General features: G+C 33.3%; 3 protein-coding genes and 1 long non-coding RNA gene across 4 annotated transcripts in view; all 4 read right to left on the bottom strand.

Moving 5' to 3' along the window:
* LOC138648128 (uncharacterized) overlaps nucleotides 1-87 on the bottom strand; it is a 147,044-nt gene extending 146,957 nt beyond the window's left edge. The window contains exon 1 of the mRNA XM_069737633.1: nucleotides 73-87. Coding sequence (XP_069593734.1) covers nucleotides 73-87 — 15 coding nt within the window. The remainder of the gene's footprint in view (nucleotides 1-72) is intronic.
* LOC138648213 (uncharacterized) lies at nucleotides 4-7,036 on the bottom strand. Its single transcript, XM_069737736.1, has 18 exons — nucleotides 6,624-7,036; nucleotides 6,032-6,083; nucleotides 5,862-5,928; nucleotides 5,512-5,734; nucleotides 4,964-5,015; nucleotides 4,760-4,826; nucleotides 4,294-4,627; nucleotides 3,703-3,754; nucleotides 3,533-3,599; nucleotides 3,183-3,405; nucleotides 2,635-2,686; nucleotides 2,431-2,497; nucleotides 1,962-2,295; nucleotides 1,369-1,420; nucleotides 1,199-1,265; nucleotides 849-1,071; nucleotides 302-353; nucleotides 4-164 (listed from the first exon to the last, which is right to left on the bottom strand). Exons 1-18 carry the CDS (start codon nucleotides 6,946-6,948, stop codon nucleotides 89-91), a joined length of 2,385 nt encoding a protein of 794 aa, XP_069593837.1. The 5' UTR covers nucleotides 6,949-7,036; the 3' UTR covers nucleotides 4-88.
* A 5,593-nt stretch (nucleotides 7,037-12,629) lies between these two features.
* Nucleotides 12,630-13,718, bottom strand: LOC138647482 (uncharacterized). Its single transcript, XR_011314983.1, has 3 exons — nucleotides 13,475-13,718; nucleotides 12,930-12,981; nucleotides 12,630-12,792 (listed from the first exon to the last, which is right to left on the bottom strand). It is a non-coding gene; the product is annotated as an uncharacterized lncRNA (long non-coding RNA).
* A 4,332-nt stretch (nucleotides 13,719-18,050) lies between these two features.
* Nucleotides 18,051-22,031, bottom strand: LOC138648127 (uncharacterized). The gene is made up of 11 exons (XM_069737632.1): nucleotides 22,017-22,031; nucleotides 21,571-21,904; nucleotides 20,979-21,030; nucleotides 20,809-20,875; nucleotides 20,459-20,681; nucleotides 19,912-19,963; nucleotides 19,708-19,774; nucleotides 19,243-19,576; nucleotides 18,651-18,702; nucleotides 18,481-18,547; nucleotides 18,051-18,353 (listed from the first exon to the last, which is right to left on the bottom strand). Exons 1-11 carry the CDS (start codon nucleotides 22,029-22,031, stop codon nucleotides 18,051-18,053), a joined length of 1,566 nt encoding a protein of 521 aa, XP_069593733.1.
* Between the last annotated feature and the right edge of the window lie 269 nt (nucleotides 22,032-22,300).

Below are 22,300 nucleotides of genomic sequence, written 5' to 3'. Positions count from 1 at the left end.
TTTCTTAAATTTTTATTTCTTTATTTCTCCAGTTTTTTTCCACAGTCACAGCTACATTTTCAATGCACTTACGCTCTTATTTAACATTTCAACTTACTGATGCGTAGGTTCCAATTCCATAAACTGGAGATTTGTCTTTCATACAGTCAGATGGACAGTCCATTCTAAGCAAATGAAACCCAGAATATTAAAATTTTCTTTTGGATAAGTAATTTTTTTTTTAGAAGACTTTCACAATTGATTTAATGAAACGATAGAGCTAATATAGGAAAATGAAATGAAAACAGAAAACAATGCTTACTCTGCAGAACGATCTTTAACTTCCAGTGCAGTTAATGAACAAGATGATTTTCCTAAAATAGAAATTACATATCGGGTAATAGAATGAAAATAACTTTTGAATAAGTTGGTATATAAAATAGCATGCTGACACACAGCTGAATCTGAGTTTGGAAAGGAAAACTAAACTACAGAATTTGGTAAGAAATGTGCATAAATTCTAACAGTATCTATAAACAGTGATTTCAACTCTTAGTGTTCCGTAAATCATCACTTTGGAGAAGTTGTCTAAAAATTGAAAAGAAACTCGGTTGCAAGACATAATAATTATATAAACCCATACTGCTTTGCCAACCTGCAATGGAGAATGAGAACTATTTTGTCTAGTAACTATATAGTATGGTTACTGCTGCAAAATTTTTATCTTAAATGAAATTGTGTATTTGTTTTTTCATATGGACCAATTTAGTTTAAAAACCTTTGTGGTTTCTAAGCAATTTGTAACATAAGCACATTGTTCTTGATATAAAACTCTTGCATGCTATGGAAAAATAGTAGACATGGATCACCTGCTGGTAATCTAAATGGTTCCCGATCTGGCTCCTCTGGTTCTTCAATTGACAATCTAACTTTAAAGGACCAAGGAGAAGCGCCAAATGATTTTGATGTAATTCCATTCCTGGTTGATTGTTCATAACTCTTTTGACCTTGGATTCTTTCCACTATTATGACTTTACTATCTTCTGGACTCAATATTCCCCAATGTATTGCTGCTTGACATATTGAAGATTCCTAAAGCGAAAAGAAAGATAAATAAATGAGTATTTTGTTACTATTGCTTTTAATACCATAGAACTTTAACATATGGCAAACACACGTTCACAGAGGATTATATTTTTCAGTTTTAGAGGCAACTTACATAGTTGTAGAAACCTGTACCCCACACATTGTTTGGATGTTTATGGCAGCCAGATGGGCACAGTACTCTAGAAAAAGGGTGCATATACATGTAAGAAGAATGCAGACAAAAGAAGAGGTACAAGAAAAAATCTCAAAAGGCTGAGACCCTTAGCTGCTTGTTAAACTTACTCTGCAAGTGGTTCAGCCAACTGTTTGGCAGATGTTGAGCACTGACCATTAACTATTAGGAAAAAAGAAAAAAAAATCTTACGAATTTATTTTCAACCTATAGATGAAATGGTGGCTGACTAGCATGTTTCTATTGGTGTATGTATGGTATTATAGGTCCTCACTAAAACAAATGGATGCTTTAATTAACTAGATGATTTAATCATTCAGTCTATTCAATACCTTGCTAGATGATGAAATGGATCAAAACGTATTTTAATCTAATCAGAGTGATCTCAGGTTGTTCATTATATTACATGTTACTAAAATGTTAAACGTGTGCTGCAGTGTTATATCCCGCATTTCATGAGAAAGCAAATAATTGCATACTGTAAAATTAAAGAATATATTAAAATATGTCATTGTGTGAGTATACTGGGAGCAGCAATGAATTTGAGTGGCTGGTGTCCTATAAATTCTTCTACAATCTCTGTAGCCACTACCTTTTTTCTTTAATTTAGGAATAAGTGTATTTTTTCACTTCATACTATCACAGAAGTATTTTGTTTTGACTATCAGTGTGCATTTTAATATACTTTATGAAAAAATGTTACCTATCGGTTTCTTAGTTTTCTTTCCACCTGATTCAGTATTTACTTCTGTTCCTTTAGGATGGAAAGGGTCTGTTTGTTTGGAGGGTTCCAAAGCTTCAAATGTTGATGTGTGATCAGTAAGCTCTGGTTTCTTCACAGTTTCCCATCCAGAAGGTTTACTCTTTGGCTTATAGACTCTAAATGATTCTTTAGAAGAGCCGTATTTATTGGACTTCACTCCATTCCTTGTGCTTTCTTCATAACTAGGTAGCCCTTTAACCTTTTCAATAAATATTTTTCCTCCTTTGTTGTCTATTACTCCATCATGAAGAGCTGCTCTGCACATGGAGGAAACCTTCGGAAAAAGGTAGATATCTAATAATACAACTTTTCTTACATTTTTCTTACTTTATTTCTCTAGTTTATTTTTTGCCACAGTCACAGCTACATTTTCAATGTACTTATGCTCTTATTTAACATTTCAACTTACTGATGCGTAGGTTCCAGATCCATAAACTGGAGATTTGGCTTTCATACAATCAGATGGACAGTCCATTCTAAGCAAATGAAACCCAGAAAATTAAAATTTTCTTTTGGATAAATCATTATTTTGTGAGAAGACTTTGACAATTGATTTAATGAAACGATAGAGCTAATGTAGGAAAATGGAATGAAAACAGAAAACAATGCTTACTCTGCCGAACGATCTTTAACTTGTAGTGCAGTTAATGAACAAGATGATTTTCCTAAAATGGAAATTACATATCGGGTATTAGAATGAAAATAACTTTTGAATAAGTTGGTATATAAAATAGCATGCTGACACACAGCTGAATCTGAGTTTGGAAAGGAAAACTAAACTACAGAATTTGGTAAGAAATGTGCATAAATTCTAACAGTATCTATAAAAAGTGATATCAACTCTTAGTGTTCTGTAAATCATCACTTTGGAGAAGTTGTCTAAAAATTGAAAAGAAACTCGGTTGCAAGACATAATAATTATATAAACCCATACTGCTTTTGCCAACCTGCAGTGGAGAATGAGAACTATTTTATCTAGCAACTATATAGTATAGTTACTGCTGCAAAATTTTTATCTTAAATGAACTTGTGTATTTGTTTTTTCATATGGACCAATTTAGTTTTAAACCTTTTGTGGTTTCTAAGCAATTTGTAACATAAGCGCATTGTTCTTGATATAAAACTCTTGCATGCTATGGAAAAATAGTAGACATGAATCACCTGCTGGTAATCTAAATGGTTCCCGATCTGGCTCCTCTGGTTCTTCAATTGACAATCTAACTTTAAAGGACCAAGGAGAAGCGCCAAATGATTTTGATGTAATTCCATTCCTGGTTGATTGTTCATAACTCTTTTGACCTGGGATTATTTCCACTATTATGACTTTACTATCTTCTGGACTCAATATTCCCCAATGTATTGCTGCTTGACATATTGAAGATTCCTAAAGCGAAAAGAAAGATAAATAAATGAGTATTTTGTTACTATTGCTTTTAATACCATAGAACTTTAACATATGGCAAACACACGTTCACAGAGGATTATATTTTTCAGTTTTAGAGGCAACTTACATAGTTGTAGAAACCTGTACCCCACACATTGTTTGGATGTTTATGACAGCCAGATGGGCACAGTACTCTAGAAAAACGGTGCATAAACATGTAAGAAGAATGCAGACAAAAGAAGAGGTACAAGAAAAAATCTCAAAAGGCTGAGACCCTTAGCTGCTTGTTAAACTTACTCTGCAAGTGGTTCAGCCAACTGTTTGGCAGATGTTGAGCACTGACCATTAACTATTAGGAAAAAAGAAAAAAATCTTACGAATTTATTTTCAACCTATAGATGAAATGGTGGCTGACTAGCATGTTTCTATTGGTGTATGTATGATATTATAGGTCCTCACTGAAACAAATGGATGCTTTAATTAACTAGATGATTTAATCATCCAGCCTATTCAATATCTTGCTAGATGATGAAATGGATCAAAACGTATTTTAATCTAATCAGAGTGATCTCAGGTTGTTCATTATATTACATGTTACTAAAATGTTAAACGTGTGCTGCAGTGTTATATCCCGCATTTCATGAGAAAGCAAATAATTGCATACTGTAAAATTAAAGAATATATTAAAATATGTCATTGTGTGAGTATACTGGGTGCAGCAATGAATTTGAGTGGCTGGTGTCCTATAAATTCTTCTACAATCTCTGTAGCCACTGCCTTTTTGCTGTAATTTAGGAATAAGTGTATTTTTTCACTTCCTACTGTCACAGAAATATTTTGTTTTGACTATCAGTATGCATTTTAATATACTTTATGAAAAAATGTTACCTATCGGTTTCTTAGTTTTCTTTCCACCTGATTCAGTATTTCCTTCTGTTCCTTTAGGATGGAAAGGGTCTGTTTGTTTGGAGGGTTCCAAAGCTTCAAATGTTGATGTGTGATCAGTAAGCTCTGGTTTCTTCACAGTTTCCCATCCAGAAGGTTTACTCTTTGGCTTATAGACTCTAAATGATTCTTTAGAAGAGCCGTATTTATTGGACTTCACTCCATTCCTTGTGCTTTCTTCATAACTAGGTAGCCCTTTAACCTTTTCAATAAATATTTTTCCTCCTTTGTTGTCTATTACTCCATCATGAAGAGCTGCTCTGCACATGGAGGAAACCTACGGAAAAAGGTAGATATCTAATAATACAACTTTTCTTAAATTTTTATTTCTTTATTCCTCTAGTTCTTTTTCCACAGTCACAGCTATATTTTCATTGTACTTACGCTCATATTTAACATTTCAACTTACTGATGCATAGGTTCCAGATCCATAAACTGGAGATTTGTCTTTCATACAATCAGATGGACAGTCCATTCTAAGCAAATGAAACCCAGAAAATTAAAATTTTCTTTTGGATAAGTAATTATTTTTTGAGAAGACTTTGACAATTGATTTAATGAAACGATAGAGCTAATGTAGGAAAATGGAATGAAAACAGAAAACAATGCTTACTCTGCAGAACGATCTTTAACTTCCAGAGCACTTAATGAACAAGATGATTTTCCTAAAATGGAAATTACATATCGGGTAATAGAATGAAAATAACTTTTTAATAAGTTGGTATATAAAATAGCATGCTGACACACAGCTGAATCTGAGTTTGGAAAGGAAAACTAAACTACAGAATTTGGTAAGAAATGTGCATAAATTCTAACAGTATCTATAAAAAGTGATATCAACTCTTAGTGTTCCGTAAATCATCACTTTGGAGAAGTTGTCTAAAAATTGAAAAGAAACTCGGTTGCAAGACATAATAATTATATAAACCCATACTGCTTTTGCCAACCTGCAGTGGAGAATGAGAACTATTTTATCTAGCAACTATATAGTATAGTTACTGCTGCAAAATTTTTATCTTAAATGAACCTGTGTATTTGTTTTTTCATATGGACCGATTTAGTTTTAAACCTTTTGTGGTTTCTAAGCAATTTGTAACATAAGCACATTGTTCTTGATATAAAACTCTTGCATGCTATGGAAAAATAGTAGACATGAATCACCTGCTGGTAATCTAAATGGTTCCCGATCTGGCTCCTCTGGTTCTTCAATTGACAATCTAACTTTAATGGACCAAGGAGAAGCGCCAAATGATTTTGATGTAATTCCATTCCTGGTTGATTGTTCATAACTCTTTTGACCTGGGATTCTTTCCACTATTATGACTTTACTATCTTCTGGACTCAATATTCCCCAATGTATTGCTGCTTGACATATTGAAGATTCCTAAAGCGAAAAGAAAGATAAATAAATGAGTATTTTGTTACTATTGCTTTTAATACCATAGAACTTTAACATATGGCAAACACACATTCACAGAGGATTATATTTTTCAGTTTTAGAGGCAACTTACATAGTTGTAGAAACCTGTACCCCACACATTGTTTGGATGTTTATGGCAGCCAGATGGGCACAGTACTCTAGAAAAACGGTGCATAAACATGTAAGAAGAATGCAGACAAAAGAAGAGGTACAAGAAAAAATCTCAAAAGGCTGAGACCCTTAGCTGCTTGCTAAACTTACTCTGCAAGTGGTTCAGCCAACTGTTTGGCAGATGTTGAGCACTGACCATTAACTATTAGGAAAAAAGAAAAAAAATCTTACGAATTTATTTTCAACCTATAGATGAAATGGTGGCTGACTAGCATGTTTCTATTGGTGTATGTATGGTATTATAGGTCCTCACTGAAACAAATGGATGCTTTAATTAACTAGATGATTTAATCATCCAGCCTATTCAATATCTTGCTAGATGATGAAATGGATCAAAACGTATTTTAATCTAATCAGAGTGATCTCAGGTTGTTCATTATATTACATGTTACTAAAATGTTAAACGTGTGCTGCAGTGTTATATCCCGCATTTCATGAGAAAGCAAATAATTGCATACTGTAAAATTAAAGAATATATTAAAATATGTCATTGTGTGAGTATACTGGGAGCAGCAATGAATTTGAGTGGCTGGTGTCCTATAAATTCTTCTACAATCTCTGTAGCCACTGCCTTTTTTCTTTAATTTAGGAATAAGTGTATTTTTTCACTTCATACTATCACAGAAGTATTTTGTTTTGACTATCAGTGTGCATTTTAATATACTTTATGAAAAAATGTTACCTATCGGTTTCTTAGTTTTCTTTCCACCTGATTCAGTATTTACTTCTGTTCCTTTAGGATGGAAAGGGTCTGTTTGTTTGGAGGGTTCCAAAGCTTCAAATGTTGATGTGTGATCAGTAAGCTCTGGTTTCATCACAGTTTCCCATCCAGAAGGTTTACTCTTTGGCTTATAGACTCTAAATGATTCTTTAGAAGAGCCGTATTTATTGGACTTCACTCCATTCCTTGTGCTTTCTTCATAACTAGGTAGCCCTTTAACCTTTTCAATAAATATTTTTCCTCCTTTGTTGTCTATCACTCCATCATGAAGAGCTGCTCTGCACATGGAGGAAACCTACGGAAAAAGGTAGATATCTAATAATACAACTTTTCTTACATTTTTCTTACTTTATTTCTCTAGTTTTTTTTTTTCGCCACAGTCACAGCTACATTTTCAATGTACTTACGCTCTTATTTAACATTTCAACTTACTGATGCGTAGGTTCCAGATCCATAAACTGGAGATTTGGCTTTCATACAATCAGATGGACAGTCCATTCTAAGCAAATGAAACCCAGAAAATTAAAATTTTCTTTTGGATAAGTCATTATTTTGTGAGAAGACTTTGACAATTGATTTAATGAAACGATAGAGCTAATGTAGGAAAATGGAATGAAAACAGAAAACAATGCTTACTCTGCTGAACGATCTTTAACTTGTAGTGCAGTTAATGAACAAGATGATTTTCCTAAAATGGAAATTACATATCGGGTAATAGAATGAAAATAACTTTTGAATAAGTTGGTATATAAAATAGCATGCTGACACACAGCTGAATCTGAGTTTGGAAAGGAAAACTAAACTACAGAATTTGGTAAGAAATGTGCATAAATTCTAACAGTATCTATAAAAAGTGATATCAACTCTTAGTGTTCCGTAAATCATCACTTTGGAGAAGTTGTCTAAAAATTGAAAAGAAACTCGGTTGCAAGACATAATAATTATATAAACCCATACTGCTTTTGCCAACCTGCAGTGGAGAATGAGAACTATTTTATCTAGCAACTATATAGTATAGTTACTGCTGCAAAATTTTTATCTTAAATGAACTTGTGTATTTGTTTTTTCATATGGACCGATTTAGTTTTAAACCTTTTGTGGTTTCTAAGCAATTTGTAACATAAGCACATTGTTGTTGATATAAAACTCTTGCATGCTATGGAAAAATAGTAGACATGAATCACCTGCTGGTAATCTAAATGGTTCCCGATCTGGCTCCTCTGGTTCTTCAATTGACAATCTAACTTTAAAGGACCAAGGAGAAGCGCCAAATGATTTTGATGTAATTCCATTCCTGGTTGATTGTTCATAACTCTTTTGACCTGGGATTCTTTCCACTATTATGACTTTACTATCTTCTGGACTCAATATTCCCCAATGTATTGCTGCTTGACATATTGAAGATTCCTAAAGCGAAAAGAAAGATAAATAAATGAGTATTTTGTTACTATTGCTTTTAATACCATAGAACTTTAACATATGGCAAACACACGTTCACAGAGGATTATATTTTTCAGTTTTAGAGGCAACTTACATAGTTGTAGAAACCTGTACCCCACACATTGTTTGGATGTTTATGGCAGCCAGATGGGCACAGTACTCTAGAAAAACGGTGCATAAACATGTAAGAAGAATGCAGACAAAAGAAGAGGTACAAGAAAAAATCTCAAAAGGCTGAGACCCTTAGCTGCTTGTTAAACTTACTCTGCAAGTGGTTCAGCTAACTGTTTGGCAGATGTTGAGCACTGACCATTAACTATTAGGAAACAAGAAAAAAAAATCTTACGAATTTATTTTCAACCTATAGATGAAATGGTGGCTGACTAGCATGTTTCTATTGGTGTATGTATGGTATTATAGGTCTTCACTAAAACAAATGGATGCTTTAACCCCTTAGTGACCGCCAATACGCCTTTTAACTGACCTGAGATATAAGAGACTTATATCCCCATACGGGTGACAATCCAGTAGCTGTCAGCTGTCCACTATAGCTGACAACTTGCTGCATCAGCCACGATCAGTGTTTGCACCGTCCAAATCTATTTAACCCCCTAGATGCTGCTGTCAATAGTGACTACATCATTATAAACGGTTAACAGACTGTGGGGGCTTCCTCTTTATCCCAATTGGTGGTCTCAGATCATAATTGTGTGGTCCTGATGTTTGCCATGGCAATTCATGACCAAATAGCGGCCTTAGAGTCTGTCGGCTGTAGTAATCTGTTCAGAAGTTAGTGACATTTAGGTGATAAAAATACACATTTTCATTTTTCTCATGACACTTTGCATTAATTCCTGAAAATCACCCGAAGGGTTAACAAACGACCTGACTGCAGTTTTCAATATATCAGGGGGTGCTGTTTTTAAAATGGTGTCACTTGTGGGGATTTCCCTATAAATAGGACCCCGAAATTCACTTCAAACATGGATAGGTCCCTAAAAAAAATACATTTTGTAAATTTCCTTGAAAAAAATTTAAATTGTTGCTACATTTTTAATCCTCCTAAAATGCTAACAAAATAAAATAACATTTTGCAAATGGTGCTGTTGTAAAGCCGACATGTGGGAAATGTTATTTATTAATGTTTTGCTGTGGTATGACTATCGGGATAAAAGGGATAATCATTCAAAGTTTGCAAATTGCTAATTTTTTAACATTTTTTTCAAATTTCTGATATTTTTTATAAATAAACATAAAGCATATCAACCTAAATTTACCATTATCATAAAGTATAATGTGTCACGAAAAAACAATCTCAAAATCACTGGGATTTGTTGAAGCATTCCAGAGTTATTACCACATAAAGTGACACTGGTCAGATTTCAAAAATTTGGCTCTGTCACTAAGGGGTTAATTAACTAGATGATTTAATCATTCAGTCTATTCAATACCTTGCTAGATGATGAAATGGATCAAAACGTATTTTAATCTAATCAGAGTGATCTCAGGTTGTTCATTATATTACATGTTACTAAAATGTTAAACGTGTGCTGCAGTGTTATATCCCGCATTTCATGAGAAAGCAAATAATTGCATACTGTAAAATTAAAGAATATATTAAAATATGTCATTGTGTGAGTATACTGGGAGCAGCAATGAATTTGAGTGGCTGGTGTCCTATAAATTCTTCTACAATCTCTGTAGCCACTGCCTTTTTTCATTAATTTAGGAATAAGTGTATTTTTTCACTTCATACTATCACAGAAGTATTTTGTTTTGACTATCAGTGTGCATTTTAATATACTTTATGAAAAAATGTTACCTATCGGTTTCTTAGTTTTCTTTCCACCTGATTCAGTATTTACTTCTGTTCCTTTAGGATGGAAAGGGTCTGTTTGTTTGGAGGGTTCCAAAGCTTCAAATGTTGATGTGTGATCAGTAAGCTCTGGTTTCTTCACAGTTTCCCATCCAGAAGGTTTACTCTTTGGCTTATAGACTCTAAATGATTCTTTAGAAGAGCCGTATTTATTGGACTTCACTCCATTCCTTGTGCTTTCTTCATAACTAGGTAGCCCTTTAACCTTTTCAATAAATATTTTTCCTCCTTTGTTGTCTATTACTCCATCATGAAGAGCTGCTTTGCACATGGAGGAAACCTACGGAAAAAGGTAGATATCTAATAATACAACTTTTCTTACATTTTTATTACTTTATTTCTCTAGTTTATTTTTTGCCACAGTCACAGCTACATTTTCAATGTACTTATGCTCTTATTTAACATTTCAACTTACTGATGCGTAGGTTCCAGATCCATAAACTGGAGATTTGGCTTTCATACAATCAGATGGACAGTCCATTCTAAGCAAATGAAACCCAGAAAATTAAAATTTTCTTTTGGATAAGTCATTATTTTGTGAGAAGACTTTGACAATTGATTTAATGAAACGATAGAGCTAATGTAGGAAAATGGAATGAAAACAGAAAACAATGCTTACTCTGCCGAACGATCTTTAACTTGTAGTGCAGTTAATGAACAAGATGATTTTCCTAAAATGGAAATTACATATCGGGTAATAGAATGAAAATAACTTTTTAATAAGTTGGTATATAAAATAGCATGCTGACACACAGCTGAATCTGAGTTTGGAAAGGAAAACTAAACTACAGAATTTGGTAAGAAATGTGCATAAATTCTTACAGTATCTATAAAAAGTGATATCAACTCTTAGTGTTCCGTAAATCATCACTTTGGAGAAGTTGTCTAAAAATTGAAAAGAAACTCGGTTGCAAGACATAATAATTATATAAACCCATATTGCTTTTGCCAACCTGCAGTGGAGAATGAGAACTATTTTATCTAGCAACTATATAGTATAGTTACTGCTGCAAAATTTTTATCTTAAATGAACTTGTGTATTTGTTTTTTCATATGGACCGATTTAGTTTTAAACCTTTTGTGGTTTCTAAGCAATTTGTAACATAAGCACATTGTTCTTGATATAAAACTCTTGCATGCTATGGAAAAATAGTAGACATGAATCACCTGCTGGTAATCTAAATGGTTCCCGATCTGGCTCCTCTGGTTCTTCAATTGACAATCTAACTTTAAAGGACCAAGGAGAAGCGCCAAATGATTTTGATGTAATTCCATTCCTGGTTGATTGTTCATAACTCTTTTGACCTGGGATTATTTCCACTATTATGACTTTACTATCTTCTGGACTCAATATTCCCCAATGTATTGCTGCTTGACATATTGAAGATTCCTAAAGCGAAAAGAAAGATAAATAAATGAGTATTTTGTTACTATTGCTTTTAATACCATAGAACTTTAACATATGGCAAACACACGTTCACAGAGGATTATATTTTTCAGTTTTAGAGGCAACTTACATAGTTGTAGAAACCTGTACCCCACACATTGTTTGGATGTTTATGGCAGCCAGATGGGCACAGTACTCTAGAAAAACAGTGCATAAACATGTAAGAAGAATGCAGACAAAAGAAGAGGTACAAGAAAAAATCTCAAAAGGCTGAGACCCTTAGCTGCTTGTTAAACTTACTCTGCAAGTGGTTCAGCCAACTGTTTGGCAGATGTTGAGCACTGACCATTAACTATTAGGAAAAAAGAAAAAAAAAATCTTACGAATTTATTTTCAACCTATAGATGAAATGGTGGCTGACTAGCATGTTTCTATTGGTGTATGTATGGTATTATAGGTCCTCACTAAAACAAATGGATGCTTTAATTAACTAGATGATTTAATCATTCAATCTATTCAATACCTTGCTAGATGATGAAATGGATCAAAACGTATTTTAATCTAATCAGAGTGATCTCAGGTTGTTCATTATATTATATGTTACTAAAATGTTAAACGTGTGCTGCAGTGTTATATCCCGCATTTCATGAGAAAGCAAATAATTGCATACTGTAAAATTAAAGAATATATTAAAATATGTCATTGTGTGAGTATACTGGGAGCAGCAATGAATTTGAGTGGCTGGTGTCCTATAAATTCTTCTACAATCTCTGTAGCCACTGCCTTTTTGCTGTAATTTAGGAATAAGTGTATTTTTTCACTTCCTACTATCACAGAAGTATTTTGTTTTGACTATCAGTATGCATTTTAATATACTTTATGAAAAAATGTTACCTATCGGTTTCTTAGTTTTCTTTCCACCTGATTCAGTATTTACTTCTGTTCCTTTAGGATGGAAAGGGTCTGTTTGTTTGGAGGGTTCCAAAGCTTCAAATGTTGATGTGTGATCAGTAAGCTCTGGTTTCTTCACAGTTTCCCATCCAGAAGGTTTACTCTTTGGCTTATAGACTCTAAATGATTCTTTAGAAGAGCCGTATTTATTGGACTTCACTCCATTCCTTGTGCTTTCTTCATAACTAGGTAGCCCTTTAACCTTTTCAATAAATATTTTTCCTCCTTTGTTGTCTATTACTCCATCATGAAGAGCTGCTCTGCACATGGAGGAAACCTACGGAAAAAGGTAGATATCTAATAATGCAACTTTTCTTACATTTTTATTTCTTTATTCCTCTAGTTCTTTTTCCACAGTCACAGCTACATTTTCATTGTACTTACGCTCATATTTAACATTTCAACTTACTGATGCGTAGGTTCCAGATCCATAAACTGGAGATTTGTCTTTCATACAATCAGATGGACAGTCCATTCTAAGCAAATGAAACCCAGAAAATTAAAATTTTCTTTTGGATAAGTAATTATTTTTTGAGAAGACTTTGACAATTGATTTAATGAAATGATAGAGCTAATATAGGAAAATGGAATGAAAACAGAAAACAATGCTTACTCTGCAGAACGATCTTTAACTTCCAGAGCACTTAATGAACAAGATGATTTTCCTAAAATGGAAATTACATATCGGGTAATAGAATGAAAATAACTTTTTAATAAGTTGGTATATAAAATAGCATGCTGACACACAGCTGAATCTGAGTTTGGAAAGGAAAACTAAACTACAGAATTTGGTAAGAAATGTGCATTAATTCCAACAGAATCTATAAATAGTGATTTCAACTCTTAGTGTTCCGTAAATCATCACTTTGGAAAAGTCTAAAAATTGAAAAGAAACTCGGTTGCAAGACATAATAATTATATAAACCCATACTGCTTTTGCCAACCTGCAGTGGAGAATGAGAACTATTTTGTCTAGCAACTATATAGTATAGTTACTGCTGCAAAATTTTTATCTTAAATGAACTTGTGTATTTGTTTTTTCATATAGACCGATTTAGTTTTAAACCTTTTGTGGTTTCTAAGCAATTTGTAACATAAGCACGTTGTTCTTGATATAAAACTCTTGCATGCTATGGAAAAATAGTAGATATGAATCACCTGCTGGTAATCTAAATGGTTCCCGATCTGGCTCCTCTGGTTCTTCAATTGACAATCTAACTTTAAAGGACCAAGGAGAAGCGCCAAATGATTTTGATGTAATTCCATTCCTGGTTGATTGTTCATAACTCTTTTGACCTGGGATTCTTTCCACTATTATGACTTTACTATCTTCTGGACTCAATATTCCCCAATGTATTGCTGCTTGACATATTGAAGATTCCTAAAGCGAAAAGAAAGATAAATAAATGAGTATTTTGTTACTATTGCTTTTAATACCATAGAACTTTAACATATGGCAAACACACGTTCACAGAGGATTATATTTTTCAGTTTTAGAGGCAACTTACATAGTTGTAGAAACCTGTACCCCACACATTGTTTGGATGTTTATGGCAGCCAGATGGGCACAGTACTCTAGAAAAACAGTGCATAAACATGAAAGAAGAATGCAGACAAAAGAAGAGGTACAAGAAAAAATCTCAAAAGGCTGAGACCCTTAGCTGCTTGTTAAACTTACTCTGCAAGTGGTTCAGCCAACTGTTTGGCAGATGTTGAGCACTGACCATTAACTATTAGGAAAAAAGAAAAAAAATCTTAGGAATTTATTTTCAACCTATAGATGAAATGGTGGCTGACTAGCATGTTTCTATTGGTGTATGTATGGTATTATAGGTCCTCACTAAAACAAATGGATGCTTTAATTAACTAGATGATTTAATCATTCAATCTATTCAATACCTTGCTAGATGATGAAATGGATCAAAACGTATTTTAATCTAATCAGAGTGATCTCAGGTTGTTCATTATATTACATGTTACTAAAATGTTAAACGTGTGCTGCAGTGTTATATCCCACATTTCATGAGAAAGCAAATAATTGCATACTGTAAAATTAAAGAATATATTAAAATATGTCATTGTGTGAGTATACTGGGAGCAGCAATGAATTTGAGTGGCTGGTGTCCTATAAATTCTTCTACAATCTCTGTAGCCACTGCCTTTTTGCTGTAATTTAGGAATAAGTGTATTTTTTCACTTTCTACTGTCACAGAAGTATTTTGTTTTGACTACCAGTATGCATTTTAATATACTTTATGAAAAAATGTTACCTATCGGTTTCTTAGTTTTCTTTCCACCTGATTCAGTATTTACTTCTGTTCCTTTAGGATGGAAAGGGTCTGATTGTTTGGAGGGTTCCAAAGCTTCAAATGTTGATGTGTGATCAGTAAGCTCTGGTTTCTTCACAGTTTCCCATCCAGAATGTTTACTCTTTGGCTTATAGACTCTAAATGATTCTTTAGAAGAGCCGTATTTATTGGACTTCACTCCATTCCTTGTGCTTTCTTCATAACTAGGTAGCCCTTTAACCTTTTCAATAAATATTTTTCCTCCTTTGTTGTCTATTACTCCATTATGAAGAGCTGCTCTGCACATGGAGGAAACCTACGGAAAAAGGTAGATATCTAATAATACAACTTTTCTTAAATTTTTATTTCTTTATTTCTCCAGTTTTTTTCCACAGTCACAGCTACATTTTCAATGCACTTACGCTCTTATTTAACATTTCAACTTACTGATGCGTAGGTTCCAAATCCATAAACTGGAGATTTGTCTTTCATACAGTCAGATGGACAGTCCATTCTAAGCAAATGAAACCCAGAATATTAAAATTTTCTTTTGGATAAGTAATTTTTTTTTTAGAAGACTTTCGCAATTGATTTAATGAAACGATAGAGCTAATATAGGAAAATGAAATGAAAACAGAAAACAATGCTTACTCTGCAGAACGATCTTTAACTTCCAGTGCAGTTAATGAACAAGATGATTTTCCTAAAATAGAAATTACATATCGGGTAATAGAATGAAAATAACTTTTGAATAAGTTGGTATATAAAATAGCATGCTGACACACAGCTGAATCTGAGTTTGGAAAGGAAAACTAAACTACAGAATTTGGTAAGAAATGTGCATAAATTCTAACAGTATCTATAAACAGTGATTTCAACTCTTAGTGTTCCGTAAATCATCACTTTGGAGAAGTTGTCTAAAAATTGAAAAGAAACTCGGTTGCAAGACATAATAATTATATAAACCCATACTGCTTTGCCAACCTGCAATGGAGAATGAGAACTATTTTGTCTAGTAACTATATAGTATGGTTACTGCTGCAAAATTTTTATCTTAAATGAAATTGTGTATTTGTTTTTTCATATGGACCAATTTAGTTTAAAAACTTTTGTGGTTTCTAAGCAATTTATAACATAAGCACATTGTTCTTGATATAAAACTCTTGCATGCTATGGAAAAATAGTAGACATGGATCACCTGCTGGTAATCTAAATGGTTCCCGATCTGGCTCCTCTGGTTCTTCAATTGACAATCTAACTTTAAAGGACCAAGGAGAAGCGCCAAATGATTTTGATGTAATTCCATTCCTGGTTGATTGTTCATAACTCTTTTGACCTGGGATTATTTCCACTATTATGACTTTACTATCTTCTGGACTCAATATTCCCCAATGTATTGCTGCTTGACATATTGAAGATTCCTAAAGCGAAAAGAAAGATAAATAAATGAGTATTTTGTTACTATTGCTTTTAATACCATAGAACTTTAACATATGGCAAACACACGTTCACAGAGGATTATATTTTTCAGTTTTAGAGGCAACTTACATAGTTGTAGAAACCTGTACCCCACACATTGTTTGGATGTTTATGGCAGCCAGATGGGCACAGTACTCTAGAAAAACAGTGCATAAACATGTAAGAAGAATGCAGACAAAAGAAGAGGTACAAGAAAAAATCTCAAAAGGCTGAGACCCTTAGCTGCTTGTTAAACTTACTCTGCAAGTGGTTCAGCCAACTGTTTGGCAGATGTTGAGCACTGACCATTAACTATTAGGAAAAAAGAAAAAAAAATCTTACGAATTTATTTTCAACCTATAGATGAAATGGTGGCTGACTAGCATGTTTCTATTGGTGTATGTATGGTATTATAGGTCCTCACTAAAACAAATGGATGCTTTAATTAACTAGATGATTTAATCATTCAATCTATTCAATACCTTGCTAGATGATGAAATGGATCAAAACGTATTTTAATCTAATCAGAGTGATCTCAGGTTGTTCATTATATTATATGTTACTAAAATGTTAAACGTGTGCTGCAGTGTTATATCCCGCATTACATGAGAAAGCAAATAATTGCATACTGTAAAATTAAAGAATATATTAAAATATGTCATTGTGTGAGTATACTGGGAGCAGCAATGAATTTGAGTGGCTGGTGTCCTATAAATTCTTCTACAATCTCTGTAGCCACTGCCTTTTTGCTGTAATTTAGGAATAAGTGTATTTTTTCACTTCCTACTATCACAGAAGTATTTTGTTTTGACTATCAGTATGCATTTTAATATACTTTATGAAAAAATGTTACCTATCGGTTTCTTAGTTTTCTTTCCACCTGATTCAGTATTTACTTCTGTTCCTTTAGGATGGAAAGGGTCTGTTTGTTTGGAGGGTTCCAAAGCTTCAAATGTTGATGTGTGATCAGTAAGCTCTGGTTTCTTCACAGTTTCCCATCCAGAAGGTTTACTCTTTGGCTTATAGACTCTAAATGATTCTTTAGAAGAGCCGTATTTATTGGACTTCACTCCATTCCTTGTGCTTTCTTCATAACTAGGTAGCCCTTTAACCTTTTCAATAAATATTTTTCCTCCTTTGTTGTCTATTACTCCATCATGAAGAGCTGCTCTGCACATGGAGGAAACCTACGGAAAAAGGTAGATATCTAATAATACAACTTTTCTTACATTTTTATTTCTTTATTCCTCTAGTTCTTTTTCCACAGTCACAGCTACATTTTCATTGTACTTACGCTCATATTTAACATTTCAACTTACTGATGCGTAGGTTCCAGATCCATAAACTGGAGATTTGTCTTTCATACAATCAGATGGACAGTCCATTCTAAGCAAATGAAACCCAGAAAATTAAAATTTTCTTTTGGATAAGTAATTATTTTTTGAGAAGACTTTGACAATTGATTTAATGAAATGATAGAGCTAATGTAGGAAAATGGAATGAAAACAGAAAACAATGCTTACTCTGCAGAACGATCTTTAACTTCCAGAGCACTTAATAAACAAGATGATTTTCCTAAAATGGAAATTACATATCGGGTAATAGAATGAAAATAACTTTTTAATAAGTTGGTATATAAAATAGCATGCTGACACACAGCTGAATCTGAGTTTGGAAAGGAAAACTAAACTACAGAATTTGGTAAGAAATGTGCATTAATTCCAACAGAATCTATAAATAGTGATTTCAACTCTTAGTGTTCCGTAAATCATCACTTTGGAAAAGTCTAAAAATTGAAAAGAAACTCGGTTGCAAGACATAATAATTATATAAACCCATACTGCTTTTGCCAACCTGCAGTGGAGAATGAGAACTATTTTGTCTAGCAACTATATAGTATAGTTACTGCTGCAAAATTTTTATCTTAAATGAACTTGTGTATTTGTTTTTTCATATAGACCGATTTAGTTTTAAACCTTTTGTGGTTTCTAAGCAATTTGTAACATAAGCACGTTGTTCTTGATATAAAACTCTTGCATGCTATGGAAAAATAGTAGATATGAATCACCTGCTGGTAATCTAAATGGTTCCCGATCTGGCTCCTCTGGTTCTTCAATTGACAATCTAACTTTAAAGGACCAAGGAGAAGCGCCAAATGATTTTGATGTAATTCCATTCCTGGTTGATTGTTCATAACTCTTTTGACCTGGGATTCTTTCCACTATTATGACTTTACTATCTTCTGGACTCAATATTCCCCAATGTATTGCTGCTTGACATATTGAAGATTCCTAAAGCGAAAAGAAAGATAAATAAATGAGTATTTTGTTACTATTGCTTTTAATACCATAGAACTTTAACATATGGCAAACACACGTTCACAGAGGATTATATTTTTCAGTTTTAGAGGCAACTTACATAGTTGTAGAAACCTGTACCCCACACATTGTTTGGATGTTTATGGCAGCCAGATGGGCACAGTACTCTAGAAAAACAGTGCATAAACATGAAAGAAGAATGCAGACAAAAGAAGAGGTACAAGAAAAAATCTCAAAAGGCTGAGACCCTTAGCTGCTTGTTAAACTTACTCTGCAAGTGGTTCAGCCAACTGTTTGGCAGATGTTGAGCACTGACCATTAACTATTAGGAAAAAAGAAAAAAAATCTTAGGAATTTATTTTCAACCTATAGATGAAATGGTGGCTGACTAGCATGTTTCTATTGGTGTATGTATGGTATTATAGGTCCTCACTAAAACAAATGGATGCTTTAATTAACTAGATGATTTAATCATTCAATCTATTCAATACCTTGCTAGATGATGAAATGGATCAAAACGTATTTTAATCTAATCAGAGTGATCTCAGGTTGTTCATTATATTACATGTTACTAAAATGTTAAACGTGTGCTGCAGTGTTATATCCCACATTTAATGAGAAAGCAAATAATTGCATACTGTAAAATTAAAGAATATATTAAAATATGTCATTGTGTGAGTATACTGGGAGCAGCAATGAATTTGAGTGGCTGGTGTCCTATAAATTCTTCTACAATCTCTGTAGCCACTGCCTTTTTGCTGTAATTTAGGAATAAGTGTATTTTTTCACTTTCTACTGTCACAGAAGTATTTTGTTTTGACTACCAGTATGCATTTTAATATACTTTATGAAAAAATGTTACCTATCGGTTTCTTAGTTTTCTTTCCACCTGATTCAGTATTTACTTCTGTTCCTTTAGGATGGAAAGGGTCTGATTGTTTGGAGGGTTCCAAAGCTTCAAATGTTGATGTGTGATCAGTAAGCTCTGGTTTCTTCACAGTTTCCCATCCAGAATGTTTACTCTTTGGCTTATAGACTCTAAATGATTCTTTAGAAGAGCCGTATTTATTGGACTTCACTCCATTCCTTGTGCTTTCTTCATAACTAGGTAGCCCTTTAACCTTTTCAATAAATATTTTTCCTCCTTTGTTGTCTATTACTCCATTATGAAGAGCTGCTCTGCACATGGAGGAAACCTACGGAAAAAGGTAGATATCTAATAATACAACTTTTCTTAAATTTTTATTTCTTTATTTCTCCAGTTTTTTTCCACAGTCACAGCTACATTTTCAATGCACTTACGCTCTTATTTAACATTTCAACTTACTGATGCGTAGGTTCCAAATCCATAAACTGGAGATTTGTCTTTCATACAGTCAGATGGACAGTCCATTCTAAGCAAATGAAACCCAGAATATTAAAATTTTCTTTTGGATAAGTAATTTTTTTTTTAGAAGACTTTCGCAATTGATTTAATGAAACGATAGAGCTAACATAGGAAAATGAAATGAAAACAGAAAACAATGCTTACTCTGCAGAACGATCTTTAACTTCCAGTGCAGTTAATGAACAAGATGATTTTCCTAAAATAGAAATTACATATCGGGTAATAGAATGAAAATAACTTTTGAATAAGTTGGTATATAAAATAGCATGCTGACACACAGCTGAATCTGAGTTTGGAAAGGAAAACTAAACTACAGAATTTGGTAAGAAATGTGCATAAATTCTAACAGTATCTATAAACAGTGATTTCAACTCTTAGTGTTCCGTAAATCATCACTTTGGAGAAGTTGTCTAAAAATTGAAAAGAAACTCGGTTGCAAGACATAATAATTATATAAACCCATACTGCTTTGCCAACCTGCAATGGAGAATGAGAACTATTTTGTCTAGTAACTATATAGTATGGTTACTGCTGCAAAATTTTTATCTTAAATGAAATTGTGTATTTGTTTTTTCATATGGACCAATTTAGTTTAAAAACTTTTGTGGTTTCTAAGCAATTTATAACATAAGCACATTGTTCTTGATATAAAACTCTTGCATGCTATGGAAAAATAGTAGACATGGATCACCTGCTGGTAATCTAAATGGTTCCTGATCTGGCTCCTCTGGTTCTTCAATTGACAATCTAACTTTAAAGGACCAAGGAAAAGCGCCAAATGATTTTGATGTAATTCCATTCCTGGTTGATTGTTCATAACTCTTTTGACCTGGGATTCTTTCCACTATTATGACTTTACTATCTTCTGGACTCAATATTCCCCAATGTATTGCTGCTTGACATATTGAAGATTCCTAAAGCGAAAAGAAAGATAAATAAATGAGTATTTTGTTACTATTGCTTTTAATACCATAGAAATTTAACATATGGCAAACACACGTTCACAGAGGATTATATTTTTCAGTTTTAGAGGCAACTTACATAGTTGTAGAAACCTGTACCCCACACATTGTTTGGATGTTTATGGCAGCCAGATGGGCACAGTACTCTAGAAAAAGGGTGCATATACATGTAAGAAGAATGCAGACAAAAGAAGAGGTACAAGAAAAAATCTCAAAAGGCTGAGACCCTTAGCTGCTTGTTAAACTTACTCTGCAAGTGGTTCAGCCAACTGTTTGGCAGATGTTGAGCACTGACCATTAACTATTAGGAAAAAAGAAAAAAAATCTTACGAATTTATTTTCAACCTATAGATGAAATGGTGGCTGACTAGCATGTTTCTATTGGTGTATGTATGGTATTATAGGTCCTCACTAAAACAAATGGATGCTTTAATTAACTAGATGATTTAATCATTCAGTCTATTCAATACCTTGCTAGATGATGAAATGGATCAAAACGTATTTTAATCTAATCAGAGTGATCTCAGGTTGTTCATTATATTACATGTTACTAAAATGTTAAACGTGTGCTGCAGTGTTATATCCCGCATTTCATGAGAAAGCAAATAATTGCATACTGTAAAATTAAAGAATATATTAAAATATGTCATTGTGTGAGTATACTGGGAGCAGCAATGAATTTGAGTGGCTGGTGTCCTATAAATTCTTCTACAATCTCTGTAGCCACTGCCTTTTTTCTTTAATTTAGGAATAAGTGTATTTTTTCACTTCATACTATCACAGAAGTATTTTGTTTTGACTATCAGTGTGCATTTTAATATACTTTATGAAAAAATGTTACCTATCGGTTTCTTAGTTTTCTTTCCACCTGATTCAGTATTTACTTCTGTTCCTTTAGGATGGAAAGGGTCTGTTTGTTTGGAGGGTTCCAAAGCTTCAAATGTTGATGTGTGATCAGTAAGCTCTGGTTTCTTCACAGTTTCCCATCCAGAAGGTTTACTCTTTGGCTTATAGACTCTAAATGATTCTTTAGAAGAGCCGTATTTATTGGACTTCACTCCATTCCTTGTGCTTTCTTCATAACTAGGTAGCCCTTTAACCTTTTCAATAAATATTTTTCCTCCTTTGTTGTCTATCACTCCATCATGAAGAGCTGCTCTGCACATGGAGGAAACCTACGGAAAAAGGTAGATATCTAATAATACAACTTTTCTTACATTTTTCTTACTTTATTTCTCTAGTTTTTTTTTTTCGCCACAGTCACAGCTACATTTTCAATGTACTTACGCTCTTATTTAACATTTCAACTTACTGATGCGTAGGTTCCAGATCCATAAACTGGAGATTTGGCTTTCATACAATCAGATGGACAGTCCATTCTAAGCAAATGAAACCCAGAAAATTAAAATTTTCTTTTGGATAAGTCATTATTTTGTGAGAAGACTTTGACAATTGATTTAATGAAACGATAGAGCTAATGTAGGAAAATGGAATGAAAACAGAAAACAATGCTTACTCTGCTGAACGATCTTTAACTTGTAGTGCAGTTAATGAACAAGATGATTTTCCTA

This window comes from Ranitomeya imitator, chromosome 8 (assembly GCF_032444005.1).
Source record: "Ranitomeya imitator isolate aRanImi1 chromosome 8, aRanImi1.pri, whole genome shotgun sequence".
In the NCBI taxonomy this organism is placed as follows: Eukaryota; Metazoa; Chordata; class Amphibia; order Anura; family Dendrobatidae; genus Ranitomeya; species Ranitomeya imitator.
The sequence above is the reverse complement of the archived record's forward strand: the minus strand, read 5'-3'. Positions and strand labels throughout refer to the sequence as shown.

Bases quoted from the DNA above. Each gene is read 5' to 3' on its own strand.
- LOC138648127 (XM_069737632.1), bottom strand. The intron at 19,964-20,458 runs GTGATCCATGTC...TTTCTATTTTAG, and splicing joins ACCATTTAGATTACCAGCAG to GAAAATCATCTTGTTCATTA. The intron at 18,703-19,242 runs GTAACATTTTTT...TTTTCCTAATAG, and splicing joins GAAAACTAAGAAACCGATAG to TTAATGGTCAGTGCTCAACA.
- LOC138648213 (XM_069737736.1), bottom strand. From the start codon at position 6,948: ATGTGCAGAGCAGCTCTTCATGATGGAGTGATAGACAACAAAGGAGGA. The intron at 4,628-4,759 runs GTAAGTTGAAAT...CTTTTTCCGTAG, and splicing joins GATCTGGAACCTATGCATCA to GTTTCCTCCATGTGCAGAGC. The intron at 1,421-1,961 runs GTAACATTTTTT...TTTTCCTAATAG, and splicing joins GAAAACTAAGAAACCGATAG to TTAATGGTCAGTGCTCAACA.